We start from the raw sequence: 15,193 nt of genomic DNA, 5'->3' as shown, positions 1-15,193 counted from the left end.
CTGAAAAGGTGAAAGGTACTGTTTGTAGCATGTACCTTCATGATGGCTGATGACGACGGCCTGAATACTGCAGCTTATCACTTTCAGTACTGTGAGGCCGTGACATGCACAACACGTTCAAGAAAAAAACTCTTCTCCTTCTGAGCAGGTTGTGTTCCAGTGCTGCCAGCAGGGATCTGCCTTACTGATCCTTTAGAAACATCAGGCTTTAACTAAATATCATTCCTAACATACGGGCAATCTCTGTAGATTTATAATTTGTGTTCTTCTGTACTTTAATTTGGCAGCATTTATAAACATGAAAATCTCTCAAGAGATTTTGGAAGGGCCTTTAGCCCAGGCCCAGCTAGTTTTCCAGCCCTAACCTCCAGGTGACCGAAGGAGAAAGGGAACTTTGTGTTAATCAGGGGGTTCCTGGGTCTACAAAACCTTTTAGTGCTTATAATGAAAAACATCCTGATGTATTCGGGGGTAACTCAAATCATGTTCTCTCCTGGGAGATCAGTGTGGCTTATTTTAAACATAGAATTTAATTTGTGCTCCTCAAGAACATCTGGGCTCACTGGTCTTCTGATCTGAATCAAAGAAAAGTGACTTCCGTTTCACAGGTGTCCTGAAAAAGAACATGCCCCCTTGTACTTCCCAGATGGGCATGGTCTTACACACACCATACAGTTACTGGTACCTTTGTGACTGGGCCAGAGCGCCCCCTTGTGGACGTGTCTGTTCTTGCTGCTGCATGCGCTGCTGTAGGCTTCGAGCTCTCCTCATGCACTTTTGCAGCTTCTTATCAGCCACTGTTCTGCTATGAGTGTTAGCACTGCCCTCATGCATGGTAAGTCTTAGTTTAGCTACAATGCAAAGGAAAGAACAGCAGAAAAATAGAAACAAAACGCAAGAAAAAAAAGGCTGAGTTATGGGAGCATGCAACCACTGTTGTTACAGAACACAAAAAAACGCTATGTACTAAAAACGTGAAAGGAAGAATCTCTACCCACACACGCCTGAGAAGGGTGTGCTGCATGAGGGGGAGAAATGGCTCAGACACCCTGAACTAGGCATGGAGGGCTGTGGATTAGATGCGTTTTACTTGATCATCTTGATTCTATTCAAAGTTGTTTTTTTTTTGCTACACTAGAACTACCATGTGTACAGGGAGATGGTAAAATTATAGACAAAAATGTTAAATAAAACAAGCTGCAAAGCCAATAGTAATGGTTTCTGGAACAAATAACATTAAGGTGGAGTGTGAAAGCACTTCTTGAATGCCTGGTCTGCACTGCTTTTGCTAGAAACAGCCAGTGTGTGTCGTGCCTGTTCACAGCCCTTGCTATCGAGCCCGGGCAGCAGGGAGATGTGCTCACTTCCAGGTCCTCAAGCAAGTGGACACAATGATCAGAGTCCATTTACATCTGTCACTGCCATTTCAAACATGGTGCACTCCCGGAGTCACAAGCCACACTCATTTCTGAGTGTGAAATGCACTACAGAGCAGGGGGTCTGCTGCCGCCGCCTGGGTGAGGGCTCAGAGCATACTCTAAATGCCAATGCATCATTCTCTTACATCGCTCTTGTAGAAGACATGCCTGGCTGCAAGCACAGCACTGCCTGAATATCTCTAAACACAATAACCAATGGTTAAACTGTTAAAATCTAAAATGTAAGCACAAGAGATGACAGACTGTGTCACTAGAAAGAGTACAGAGATTAAATCAGTGCGTTATGTTCCTTGGTTTTGTCTGTCTTTAGGGATTTTCATATTGCGTTTAAATCCTATTTCTGGTGTGACAGATGCTGTTTGTGCACTCAGAAACAAAAACATAGATGAGTTTTGTTCAGACAGACATACTGTAGATCAATACTAGATTCTGAGACCCCACTCTATGCCTCTCTGATGGGAGAGGCAGAGCAGGACCTGGGGCCTGGGGAGCTACAGCACAGCGTGCAGGGCAGCTACAACCCCCACAAGTCTTGCTACACAAAACAGCACCCATAGCTCAAGATCGCTGTGCCAAGAACATGTCAGCATTTTAAGATCCAGCTTTTCCATAACATCCAGTCACTTCCCCGGTGCAACCATCTGGCTGGCCCCATTAGTTGCCACAGCAACTTGTAAACAGCCTGTGGAGATGTTCCCCTCAATATTGGAGGGAAAGGCACACAGAATTATTTGTTTACCTGGACGGGAACCCTGGGCACACAATATAGAAAGGCCTGGATCTAGGCTGAGAACAATCTAGCAAGTGTTCTCTGACATTAATAATTCAAGCACACCTGCCCCCTGCCTTGTTTTTGAAAGGAAACAAGGCACTTGTGTTCAAATTCTTAAAGGCCGGAAGAAAATCCCACAGAAAAAGTTTGAACTCTAATACTTTTCAAGTTTTACTTTGATCTTTGAGGGAACAAACTTCAGGGGAAAACATCCAATTTCCTGCAGTAATGCATCTCTCTTTACAAATTCATTTATTTGAATTAAAATGTATTTAGAGAACTAAAGTTCAGTTATTAAACTGGAGAAATGTAATAGCTGTGTTTTGCACTAGCAGTTGTAGTTTTTCCAATTTGCTGCAGTAAATAATGAGAATGCATTATAAAGCAAACTAAAACTACCCTTCTTTGTGTCTGAGGTCTTAGAATTGAATCACTAATCTTCAAGTTCTAAACCAATCTCTTTTCATTGCTGTTTGGTTTTATCATGCTACTGTGGCTTAGGCCAGGTTGTCACTGTAAATGAAACTTTTTTTTCAATTGTTGTCTTGTTTAAAAAATGAAACATAAAAAGTGTCATTTAAATACAGTGCCTTGGAAAAATATTCACCTCCTTCCAATCCTGCCAATTCTCTTGCTTTTTCTGAATTAGAAAAGATGTACAGTATATACATTTTTAAAGTGTATGTTTAATGTCTTTGTATTCCTCTCAATAGGAGAATACATTATTACAGCTCTTAAGGCTTGTGTAAATAAAGTCTTTCCCCTAAGGTATCAACCTGACTTCAAACTCCTATTCTAATGACTCAGGTCCATGTCCTACAGCAGGGTGCACAGAATATTCCTCCAGTCTTTTGGAATGAGGAATGTATTCCTCATTACACAAGGAATTAATGCCATTACACAAGAACACAAGAGAATGCAATGCTATGAATGCAAGAGGAGGCCATTGGGCCCATCATACTCATTTGTTAGCTAACAGTTAATTAATCCCAGGATCTCATCCAACTGTTTCTTGAAAGAAGCCAGGGTATCAGCTTCAACTACAGGGCAGGGTGGCAGGTTCCACACTTCACAACTCTTTGAGTAAAGAAGTGCCTCCTGTTCTCGGTTTTATAAACACATCCCCACAGTTTCTACTTGTGTCTTCTGTTCTGTGCTTCCCTGTTTATTCTGATGTCCACAGGGTTGACTCTGTCAGAAGTTTGGTGATTTTGAACGCATCAAATTAAAGGCGCCCTTACAGTTTCCTCCTCACCACATCTGGAAGCACGACAGCAATAGGCATTGTGTTAGGCCCATTGCCCACATCAGACAAACACAGACACCCACGGGGACAGACAGGCACGATCACGCACAGTTAGTGTAGTGGCAGTGGCAGCAGGCGGAGGCAGGTTAGGGTTACTTACACACAGCTTCGTTACAGACAGCGAGCGCTGCAGCCACGTCCTCGCCCTGCTCTAGCCGCAGGGACTGCTCTAACAGTGAGTCTGCCTCCTGCAGAGACCTCTCAAAGCTGTCACCCTTCCCTGCAGATAACACACCAACGGGGCTCTTTAAACAGAGGCCAGGAACACATTCTCAAAGCTCAGCTGGAGGGGGCTACCAGTTTTATAGGATGACTGTGTTTGTGGAGAGAATCAGGCATATCCTTGATGCTGCAACCTTTCTTCTTTAAGAATTTGGAATGACCAACTCTTTTTGTTATATCCACCAGATTGGGAATATCGGTTGTGTTTTTCGTGGCTGCAATCCCTGTGATCACTTGCGGGCAGAATGAAGAAGTGTAGGCTGACTCCTCCTGCCCACCTTTGAAGTAATCGGCACATCCCAGACAGCACAGCCCCGTACAGGAGAATCGGCACTCCCTGGAGAGTTGTGTCCCTCACTGACAGAACTGCAAACTTGCAAGAGCTCGGGACGCCATAGGGGTCATTGCGAGCGCCGGCCACCTAACGAATCTCTCTGTCAACTGACCCAGCTTGAACCCGTGATCACAGAAATCAGCTTGAGCATGAACCAGTCAGGAGGCCCCTTTGCACACTGCAGGCTTTGAGCCGCTACCCCGCCAGTCCAGCGTGAGAATGTGTGTGTTGGGTGAAAAGGGTGTTGACTGTAGATACCCAAGGAAGATGCCATCTCTCTGCATCTAGACCAGTGGTTCTCAACCAGATGCCCAGTCCTCAGACACTGTCCGGGGCATCTCCATGAAAAAAGAGAAACTTCTCACCCCAAGTTTAGTAGCAGGTACAACTGACACAGGCACTGTGGTTCTGCTTTTAATGTATTATAAATGGCAACATCATTTCCATTAAATTCAGCTGATTTCCCAAAATGAGACCAGAAGAGGTTGAGAAGTCCCGATCCAGATGAAACCCAAGTCAGCAGTGTACAATGCAGAGCACTCCCATTCAGATCTCAGCTGTCACAACCGTTTGAACCCAAGCACAGAACACAGCACACACTGAAAAAGCCATCTCCAGCAGCAGGGCCTGACACGCACGCTACCACAGAAGGCTGATCTTCACACCACGGGCAGAGAAACAACATTCTGCTGTGAGTAGGAGACAGTGTTAATGTGGCCCAGAAGTGGCTTTGACGTGATCACCTGCTTAATGGTTTCCCACTGGTGGGAAACAAAACATTGCACCTTTCTCTACAGGTTCTATCTACCAACTTCAAACTTCAACTTTAAATCTCGTCCTTAAATACAAGCAACCTTTCTTTTTCAAGGAGACTCTAGTCCTGGTTCTCCTTTTATTTTTAAGATATTTTGCTGCCTATCCTCACCGATCCTGAAACAGGACACAGCGTTTCTAAGAACATATGACAAGGGTGCCCTTGCACTCCATTTCCATTTATTCTTTTGGCAGATGCTTTTATCCAAAGATGCAAAGGGTTCAGATACAGTACCAGAAGCATTTCTGATTAAACTCCTATCCTGTAGGAGCTTAACTCTGATGATCTCAGCCAAGCTAATTACATGGTCTCTCGGTATCCCCCAAGAGGCCTTAAAGTCCTGACCAGACCTCAATGAACACACTGCACTCCCAGGGACCTGAACGCTAATGCCACACAGCCTCCCTCCCTGGTCCCTGTTTCCTCTTTCAGCGTACCCTGATTCTGCAGCTCGTCCAGGTCCAAGAACTTGCTGGGTCGGGGGTTGAAGCCCATGGCCGCCTCCTTCTCCTTTTCCTTCTTCCTCTGCAGCTCCTGTTCCCTGGCCCGGCGAGCCACCTCCTCCTGTAGCTCATCCAGCTCGCTGCGGGCCTCCCCTGCTGGACCACACACACAGACAGGACGCTGAGACTGGCAAGCGCCAGCTCCAGCCCACACTGCTGTGCACACCTGCGGGGCCACACACAGCCAGTGCAGGCTGGGAGACCCACGCCACACTTGAGGACACGCCTCCCTCTCAGAGACATCCCTTCAGGTCGGGAGGAACAGCACAAACAAATGGAATATTTTGTCAACACACCCAGAGACCTCGCTGTGTGTTCTTTACTTTTCCCAGAAACTGCACAAAACTGTGAATCTGAGCTTCCATCCTGGCAGGACAGATACGTCTAACTGAAGTTCTTTTACTTCTTCAACCTCCAAAGTGCTGCTCCACATCTGTGCTGTAACAGCATTAACAGGTTCAAATATGATTTATGGGCAAATCATCAGATAAACAAATGACTAATGTTTTCTGTGTCTCTATACCTCAAACAACCTACACAAAGACCTGGGAACAGACTGTTTTGATGAAATGAGCTTGTCTAACTGTCTGATGCTGATTCAAAACGACAGCAGAGCAAACATTTGGACTCAGGAGAGTCAAACAGGCTCTGCCGGGCCCATCTTGTGCCCTGTGTTTTAATTTGCAGGAGGAATGGCACACATACTCTCCAGCGCACACAATTTGCTGAAGGAGTTTACTTATGGCCTTGACCTCATGAGAGCACAAGATATAGGCTGATCATGTCAGACAGCAGGATTTAAAGGAACGCCCATCCTGTGATGTGCTCGGCCTCGATACTGTATGTGCTTACCCAGGCTGGCATGGCTGTTCCTCCAGGGGGGCGTCTTCAGCTCCTGCAGCAAGGCGCTGCTGCTCTTTGATTTGGGCACACTGCGCCAGGATGGGCCTGAGCTCAGGGGCTTTTTTGTACCTGTCTCCCTGTTGGAAAGGGAAATGATAAGGAAATAATGAAACAAGAACTTGCTTTGCAGTCTCCCCAGGATGTGCTCCAGTCCCAAGTTGTCAACCAGCCACACATGTAACTCATCTAAAGCAATAAAGCTATTTGTACAGCAGATGTCATCTACTTACTACAATATTGTGTAATTAAACCGAAGGATATGCAGAGGCTGACATTGCTAATCAGTCCATCAGTTAAGAGCCATCAGACTAGCTCAATCCAAAGCTCTAGGTTTGGGACTGAAATGCAAGACATTAAGCCCCATAGTGTCAGTCTCATCTTCAGATCCCTTGGCTCAGATTAAGCTGTGCTGCTGTGATTGTACACAGGACCTGTCCTGGTGTGGAGCGCCCCAGCACTACTCATGAATGTATACAATTGTCACAATGGCCCACTGTTCCCTGCGCCCACTCCCCTCTCAGCGAACCTGTGTGAGGTGGCTATGGAGCCCTCATTCAGGGGCATGTCCAGGCTGACCGGGCTGCTGCTGTTCCTCTCACTGCTCTCGTAGCCACTCTCCATCCTCTGGATGAGCCGGGGCTGGCTGTCCAGGCTCCGCAAGGGAGGGGCAGGAGGGGGTGGTCGAGCAGTGCTGGCCAGGGTCGCCCCAGCCCCTCCTTCTGATGTAGCTGGGGCTGAATCAGTGTGGGCACCACTGTCCTCGGGCAGCGGTGAGGCCCCAAGTTGACTGTACCCAGCCTGCCTGCGGCGCTCTCGGCTGAAGATGCTGTCGATGTTCAGGGCCTCCCGTCTGGGCCGCCAGGCTGGCCTGTAGCGCCCCCCCGAGGAGCTTGACTTGGACCCACTGCTGGTGCTCTCGACTTCCCAGTCCCTTGTCCGTGCACCTGGCTCCACGACCCCTCCCAGTCCTGAGCTGGAAGAGGAGGAGAGGGGCCGGCTGTGGATGATGCTGCTCATCGTCTCTTTGAAGTCCTTCAGCCGACTGGATGAGGGTTTGGGAACTGTGCGTGGAGCCTGCTGCTCCTTCAGAGTCTCTCCTGGAGAGAAATCAAAACAGGGGCAGGGATCAGGGGTCAGACTGCAAGACCACGGCAGGGCTCAGGGGTCGGACTGCAGGACAGCTGCAGGGCTCAGGGGTCGGGGATAGGACTTCAGGACAGCGCCGAGGTCAGGGGTCGGACTGCATGACAGCTCAAGGGGTCAGGGGTCGGACTCAGCCTTGCACCTCTGACATAATGCTACCAGGAATGTGGTATTTGTATAAGAGTAGGAAATCTTTATTTGCCAGGTCACTTGTGAAGCGGACCACCTAGGCTATGACACACTTCTCCCCTCCATGTCACCCATGCCATCTGTCCTAGCCTGGATGGTCTATAGAGAGTACTATAACTTTGAATCAACAAAAATTGTTTTAGGATATACCAATAGCATAATAAATATCAGAAACTATAAGTTAAATGTTTTAATAGGACATCTTTTCATTCAACAATGATCAAGGCGTCATTAGTGAAGCTACAATATTGGGATAACCAGCAAATCCTTTCTAGGCTGTGTTGTGTGAGTATTATTCACAACACAAAACACACACAATGTGCATCATGGGATTCATAAGAAATAAGAATATTTCATAAGTTCATAAGAACAGCCTATTTGTGGTCTTCCCAGGTATGATTGAATCAGGATAGATTTAAACTCTGGCCTGCATTTGTTTTTTAGTGTCTTAAGGAAAAATCTCAAGGAACTGCACAAATAACAGACAAAAGATGAATATGTTACAGGAATGAAACCAAAATAAAACAAACCACAATAATGTTAACAGCCACATTTGGAATTTTTAATGCTCTAACTCAATTAATACCTGTTCCAATGGAAAACTTCCACTAAATTTTAGGTTAAAGAAACTCATCTAGGTCTTTTCATGTAGAGTATATTTTATCGCTTTCATCTCCTGATGAATGACTTACAATGGGTTGTTTTCGCTCTGAATTCCTTCTTGCAGAAGGAATATATTAAGCTTTTGCCTCACTTTTCCGTGTAAAAAAGTCAAGTCATAAATGGGCCTCACACACAAATCTTCAAGGAATCTGTCCAGAGCAAATAAATATTTTTATAAGCAAATTAGGCTGAGTGCCCAAAAACGTAAAAATGCAACCTAAGTCTTAATTATGTCATGTCTGTACAGTTCTGTGCCAGACAGCAAGGTGACAACCACCAGTAGCCCCCTGATGCACTGTGAGAGATCCTGCGCCCCGGGCTGCAGAGATGTGCGTACCCTCGCTGTGGTACCCTGCAGAAGACACCTCATCTCCGTTAGTGGCTCGGCTTCGCTCCTCACACCGCCAAGGACGACTAGAGCTTCGCTTCCTGTTCCCTGCCCCGCCTTTCCTGTCCACAGTCCCGCCTTTCCTCAGTGTGTATCGCTGCACTGGCTCACTGTCCATCATTTGGCCTTAATGACAAGAAACAACAGTTTATAGCCTGCCTACAGCACAGCTAGGACTGCACAGTTGGTGTCTACCAGTGCACGGATATTCAAGATCAGCTGAAACAAGGAAGTGCCATGATAATGGCTTGTGACTACTTCTATTGCTTGTGTCAGTAATCTATGTAAAATGACACTGTTTTAGCTGAGAATGGATGAAGAATGAGTAGACACACTTAATGAAAACAAAAAGGGATCCCTTTGATCTTGGAGACTGTTGTCTCCAGGTAAGACCTAACCGCTTGCTCCACACACCCACTGTTTACAGAAGAGCCTCTTATTCTTCAACTGCAGTTCATGTGCATTTATGCCCCTCAGGGACTGCGGACACCAGAGCACAGTCTCTGGGGACAAGCCCGTGTCTGTGCAGGGGTGTGGAAGCAGGGGTGTGTCTGAATGCTGCAGAGGACAAGTGTGGGATTACCGGTGTCCAGGCTGCTCTGGGAGGCAGTGTCGTTCTCGGGGTTACACACAACAGTGCCCTGGGAGTCAGAGGAGAAGTGGCTGGCCATGGATTCATGATGGGAATGCTTGTACGTGTAGCTGTCAGTGGAGGAGTCAGTGCGAGTGTCACTGGATATTGAGGGCTCCCGGCCTGAGAATGAAAAAAAAAATACCATGATATCAGATATCATGCTCCTCCAATACTACCAAGAACTTTTTAAAAAGCCAGGGTATTGGCTTCAACCACATGACTGGGCAACTCGTTCCACACTCCTATCACCCTTTGTGTAGAGAAGTGCCTCCTGTTCTTGATTTGGCCTTCAAAGACAGAGCTCTGAAATACTACTTGAATGTGTCCCTACTAAAAGTGAAAGCATGCACAAATAGCCACACCTGGTTACAACCCTGAACCTTGCAGGGCTCAATGCAGCAGCTCATGAAGAAGGCCAATACTGTGAGGATATGCAAGTGAAAACTGTGGGGAACCAGCAAAGGTCCACTGTGTTTGAAGCTCTCCATTTATGGCAGGACACCACAGAACAGTAAAGCAGACAAATACTGGAACCTTGAATCTTAAATTCATCAGTTTGCTGTGAATTCATCAGTTACGGTGAAAAAAAAACCTGACGTATTTGTACTCTCTTCCACTATAACATCTTAAACACTTTTGATGTTAAAAAAAAGTCACACCAATAAACTTGTCCAGCTTTAGACACAGGGTGCCAATACCTATAGTATGTCCACAACTGCATATCTGGCTCTGAACGGAAAATAGAGCCAATTTAATAGCAAGTTGTTGTATGGAAAACGGGCTGTCAAACCTAAGCACTCTCTGTGGGAAGGCGCCACTCGCTGGCAGTGAGGCTGCTGGGAAAGGAGAGAGCCCTCAGGTTGTGCCCAGTGCTGTGTTCTAAAAACGTCATGCCATTCACACCACGCATTCACACATGTAAATGTCAGGCCAGGCAGCGAGGGTCAAGGTCCTGCTGGGCCCCCCGCCTCGTACCCGAGTCCTCGCTGTCGTAGTAAGCCTTGCTGTAATGGTGGAGGTCCAGATGAGATGGTAGGTCTTGCGTTGACACGGGTGTCCCTCGGGGGTCAGCGTAGAGCAGTAGCAGGGGCTGGTAGTGGCCCTTGATACACCTGGACACCACGTCCTTCCACTTCGGCCCGATCTGCAAGGACAGGGAGAGATGAGATAGTCAGAACTGGCACACAGACAGGCATGGCATAGAAAATACACTGTGTGCTAATGTCCCACAGCCTACAGTCAACAACTAGTTTCACTCAATAGACCCCCAGTAATTAACTCACACATTTCCAGAACTACTTAGTAACATAAAGGCTTTTAAGAATAAAGGTATTTTACTTAATCTTTATACAGCACCTAAAGCACTTTGTTTAATGAGCCTCTTTCCAGTGCAAACTCTCAGCTGAACACTTAAAAAACTGCTTGCATTGAACTCTAGACCCATTTTCAAAAGGGCATTCCAGCAAGACAAATTCTGAGTAGGACATTATTCTGGATCAAACAAAACAAACCTTAAACAGCATACTTCAAAGTCAGAAGTTGTGATAGTGTCTGTATACACCTGATCTAAAATACATAATGTTTTGGGCATGTGCCAGATTTTAAGGTGCTGCTGCTCTGAAACAGCAGCATCACTGTAGGAGATCGCAATAAATACCATCTGGAAACTAGACCTCCCTTTACATAGTGCATCAGTCACTCAGCCTTCAGTGGCAGTGGTATGGCACCTCCACCCCCCTAGACTAACACAGTTTGGCTTTTAGCAGCAAGAGTGTTCTGAGTTCACTAGCTGTGGGCAAGACATCCCCTGACATGCAGCAGGGCAATAAGACATAAAACACCAGCTCAAGTGGAGATCTGAATCCGCACTACTACAATCCAGTCCTGTCCTTCACCCTCCAGCCTCGTCCCAGGCCAGATGGGCTTGGACAGGCGAACAATAGGGGGATTTCCTTGTTTTCCATCTCATTTGTGGCTCACGTGGCAGCTTAGTGGGGAAAAAAGCTGCTTTGCAGGCAGTGAGCTACATCCAGTGCAATGCAAGCATTATCTGAAAGAGCCTCATCAGAATGGCTCAGGCTTGCTCAGCGCAGGTGGCCCTGCAAACTTCAGTCCCTAGCCTGTGCCCCCAAGAAGCACAGATACAGGTCTGACCTTCATTTTCACTGTAGTTTCCATTAGGATCTCTCAGCCACGCTGAGGCCTGGACTGCCTGCGCTTCATACAGTGTCACGGCTGGCTAAATGCCTCTAACATGTTTAGTGTAGCTTCTGAACACACACAGATGCCTCATAATGAGATACTTGACCAAATGAGAGTGGCAGCAAGGGTAATTATACCACACACTGCTCTTGTTTTCATTCGCAAGATGGGGGTGTTTCTCATTTGATAGCTCACATTGGAAAACTAAAAATACCACAGCCAAATGTCTCCAGAGAAAGCACAAAATAATTCCTCTTTTGCCAATGTTTAAAGAGGTCTGTTAACTGTCTCATCCCTAGCAAGGCGGAATTAAATCAGCTCAGTAACAGAAAAGCCTCATGATGAAAACAACGATGTGGAAAAAAGATTTTGCCTTTGGGGTTAAATCTAACTCCACATCACAGAGTATGAGTGCTGATACCTGGGTTTCCAAACAGTGCAAAATGATAAAGATTTTTTTCTTCTAAAACTGTTTGCAGGTAGGCCATTAAATTTAAAACTGGGCAGGTATCCTGGGATAAAGGCCATTAAATATCATTCTAGACAGGTGCCCTGGGAAGGCAGGGACAAGGCTCTGGGTTGCTCTCACCTCTTTGACGTGCGCGTCATCGAAGTACATCCACCTGCGGATCTTGGTCTGGAAGAAGAAGGTGGAGTAGTGCTTGCCATAGTAGCACACCATTCCCACCAGATAGAGCTCGGACTGCTTGGCCTTGTCATCTGTCACTCGGTAGAAGAGCTACAGGAGAGAGAAAAAGAAACCCCTCACATTCCACCTGAAAGATCCATGTTTCCCTACTTCAGCCAACCAGCTGGGCTGGGTCCTCAGCGCTCCAGTTTCTCCAGTATCCCAGTTTTCTCAGAATCAGATGTGAAACATGGACCCCAAGACACAGATGGAAACTAAGGGCCATGCACAAGCGTTTACTTAAACAGAGTTGAGAGAATCTGAAAGAAGCTATCTAGCCATGTTATCAAAGCCAAAACCCCAAAACCACCTAGATAAGACCATTTGGCCAATTAGCATCTTGAGAGCTAGCTGGATCAAATGACCAACTCTCAATTGTAATCCTTCTTGCATACAAAACAATGGGATTGAAATGGACAATTACTTTATGTTAACTGCCTGCAACTGGCTGCATTCACACACAATACAAACTTAATAATAACTTGAAGATAAAAAGAACAAAGTACAGTAGATTAAATAACTGATGGCAAGGGAAATGTGGCTCTATAAAATTTTACTTAGATATATGCAGGGCAGTTCTCCTAAGTATCCTTATGATCAAGTTATAGGCTGGCCAAGCACATGTTTCTCAAGGCACCGTTAATCTAGCAGATACAAGGCCAGAGCAGATCAACCCTCTCCTTTAAGAGTCATTATGGGAACTTAACACTCTGGGTCCTTCTGAAATAAGACTCAAGGAGTAGAAATGATGTTTGTGTGGACCTTCAATGTGTACAAAAAGTGTCAAAAGTCATGAACTGTGTATCTAGTCAGCACTAAACCAGGTGACTCAAAGTCACCCTTTTATGTGCCTGCCATCCAACAAGCAGATCGTTTTCAGGAAGCAAGGATCTGAAAATCTGCATAGCTTTCAAATCTGACAACAGTGAGTGGAAGTGCGATACCCACAATATAACAGGATATTGTTACTGCCTCTCTGGATAAATCAAAGCCCTAATGTGATGTGGAATTAAAGGGACCTATAAACTTGCTGGGCTATATGCCCTTGTACCACTATAGAGCACCACTGGAGAGCAGCAGTGTCTTCTGGTCTAAACTTCAATGAAACCCTCCATTTACTGAGCTGCATCTTGTTACTCATCTAGCTGGTTAATTTTAATTCATAAATGCTTCTTTACGTTTACAAAACCACTACTTTAAAGTAAATGCAGCTTGTTAGCAATCAAATGCAAAATTTCTTAAAACAAAATAAAATGTTATTTCCACTAATTTAAGTGTATTCGGTAATTGAATCTGGAGTCCGGAGCACTGGTGCCTCCTGGGAGCTGTACAGCCCAGCCACCCTCTTCACCTCTATGGCGGCTGTGTGCCGTCAGTGTAAACAAAGACGGATTGTGCTCCTCAGCATCCATGAAGTCTGATGACTCACAATCCTCCTTTTTTCACTCCGTTTCTATATTTACGGCAAACACTGAGTCATGCAGTCTGGGCATCCCCTTCCAAGAAGGATGAGGAAACGTACAACAATGACTGCATAGAACTGCAACAGAGTGCTGCCTCCCTGGGACTGAGCTTCCTGGAATGATATCGCCCAGACCGCTGACAGTCCACCTCTGAGGGGACAGTCTAGAAGGTCCTCAGAGGTGGACTGACAAGGGGGTTGGAGGTCTGTCCTGCTCAGAAGGATGCTCACTCGCTGTCCCTCGGGAATCAAGCAGGCCAAGTGTACCTTGAGGAATACCTTCACAGAGGATCGATGACTGATGTTTTTGGAGATCTTCAGATCAATCCGTGACTAGCAAGCCAAACAAGCCAGATGGGGCACACAGCCTGCTGTCATTTGTCATGTTATGTTCTTAGGATTATTGTTAATAATAGACCCAACAACCTCTCCCTTTACACCATCTCCTTAAAAACACCACCCTTGTTTATCTTTTCTGCCAATTCCCAAAAGAGTCCCCTGGGTGGGACACTCTGGAACGATCTCGATTAGAATCCTATCCCACCCCAAACGCCCAACGTGGACTTACATCTCCGAGACGCAGGCACGTGCCCAGACTGTGAATGACGTCTTCTGCCAGGTCGGAGTGGTCCGAGTCCCAGACCAGGCCGATGGTGATGATCTCGGGGGAGTTCATCAGGACACGCCGGATGCGCAGCTTCTCGCCACAGTTACTCTGAGAGACACAGAGGGGCGTCAAGACACCGCTCAGGATGGGAACTGCGCCTCCAAGAGCACCAGCAGCATATATTCCAGAAATGGCCAGCAAGGCCCAAAGCGCAGCACACTCTCTACAACACTTCAGATGTTAAAACCCTGTGGAGAAAAACAGCAAACTGAACCACCAGTTAGTGAGGTGGAGAATTGACCAGCAGTCCCAGAAGTGAATGGGCTCTTTTCCTCTGGAATCTCACCTGCGGTCCTGTGAATGTGATTGCCAGCATGAGTACAGCTGCTCCAACAGTACCATTAATGGATAAGCAAATATCAAGCCACAGAAATGTTTTATTGTGCAATAAGCAAGCACAGGTGTTTGCCTAAATAGGCTTTATGACAAAACTGCATGTGCTTTTTGTAATGAAATGTACCCTGCATACGCTCTTTCCCGTAGTGTGGCAAAACCTGACATTTGGAAATTTGACTTCAAGCACAGCCTCCCACAGGTTCTTTAGATAAAGAGCAAGCAGTGCGGTTAGTTCCTTCTGTTGATGAACAGTGCAGAGAAAACAGAATGCGGGCCGAACCAGAGCTCCATTTTATACTCCATCTCGCTTTGTTCTCACGCACATATACCATCCTCCGTGTATCATCTCACACCTTTGGTCTGAAAACTGTGGGTAACCCATATCACTGTCATCAGGGAAGCACCCAAGTGATTCTATTAGTTACTCTGCATTTTAATTACTGAACAGTACAGTGTGGGGATATAAAATAATAGTATTTATATATTCAGAAAACGTTTGTGAATGCTTTGGAATTACCTGGATTTCTG

The 15,193-nt window shown here is 46.2% G+C and overlaps 1 protein-coding gene across 19 annotated transcripts in view; it reads right to left on the bottom strand.

Annotated features, from left to right (window-relative positions):
- The window catches only part of usp54a (ubiquitin specific peptidase 54a), a 99,631-nt gene that overhangs the window by 12,694 nt on the left and 71,744 nt on the right, over positions 1–15,193 (bottom strand). For 14 of the 19 annotated variants that reach the window (XR_001478449.2, XM_069189293.1, XM_015347783.2 and 11 more), the window contains 10 exons: positions 14,231–14,377; positions 12,102–12,251; positions 10,286–10,454; positions 9,260–9,430; positions 8,626–8,802; positions 6,820–7,390; positions 6,243–6,370; positions 5,325–5,486; positions 3,618–3,737; positions 686–851 (listed from right to left, as the gene is read on the bottom strand). Coding sequence is in view for 18 of the 19 variants with exons in the window: in XM_069189293.1 (XP_069045394.1) it covers positions 686–851; positions 3,618–3,737; positions 5,325–5,486; positions 6,243–6,370; positions 6,820–7,390; positions 8,626–8,802; positions 9,260–9,430; positions 10,286–10,454; positions 12,102–12,251; positions 14,231–14,377 (1,961 nt within the window). In the remaining variant the exon portion in view is untranslated. The remainder of the gene's footprint in view (positions 1–685; positions 852–3,617; positions 3,738–5,324; positions 5,487–6,242; positions 6,371–6,819; positions 7,391–8,625; positions 8,803–9,259; positions 9,431–10,285; positions 10,455–12,101; positions 12,252–14,230; positions 14,378–15,193) is intronic. The other 5 variants (XM_015347776.2, XM_069189292.1, XM_015347778.2 and 2 more) reach the window with 5 other exon arrangements.

The sequence above is a fragment of the Lepisosteus oculatus genome, chromosome 4 (genome assembly GCF_040954835.1).
Source record: "Lepisosteus oculatus isolate fLepOcu1 chromosome 4, fLepOcu1.hap2, whole genome shotgun sequence".
Lineage (NCBI taxonomy): Eukaryota > Metazoa > Chordata > Actinopteri > Semionotiformes > Lepisosteidae > Lepisosteus > Lepisosteus oculatus.
The sequence above is the reverse complement of the archived record's forward strand: the minus strand, read 5'-3'. Positions and strand labels throughout refer to the sequence as shown.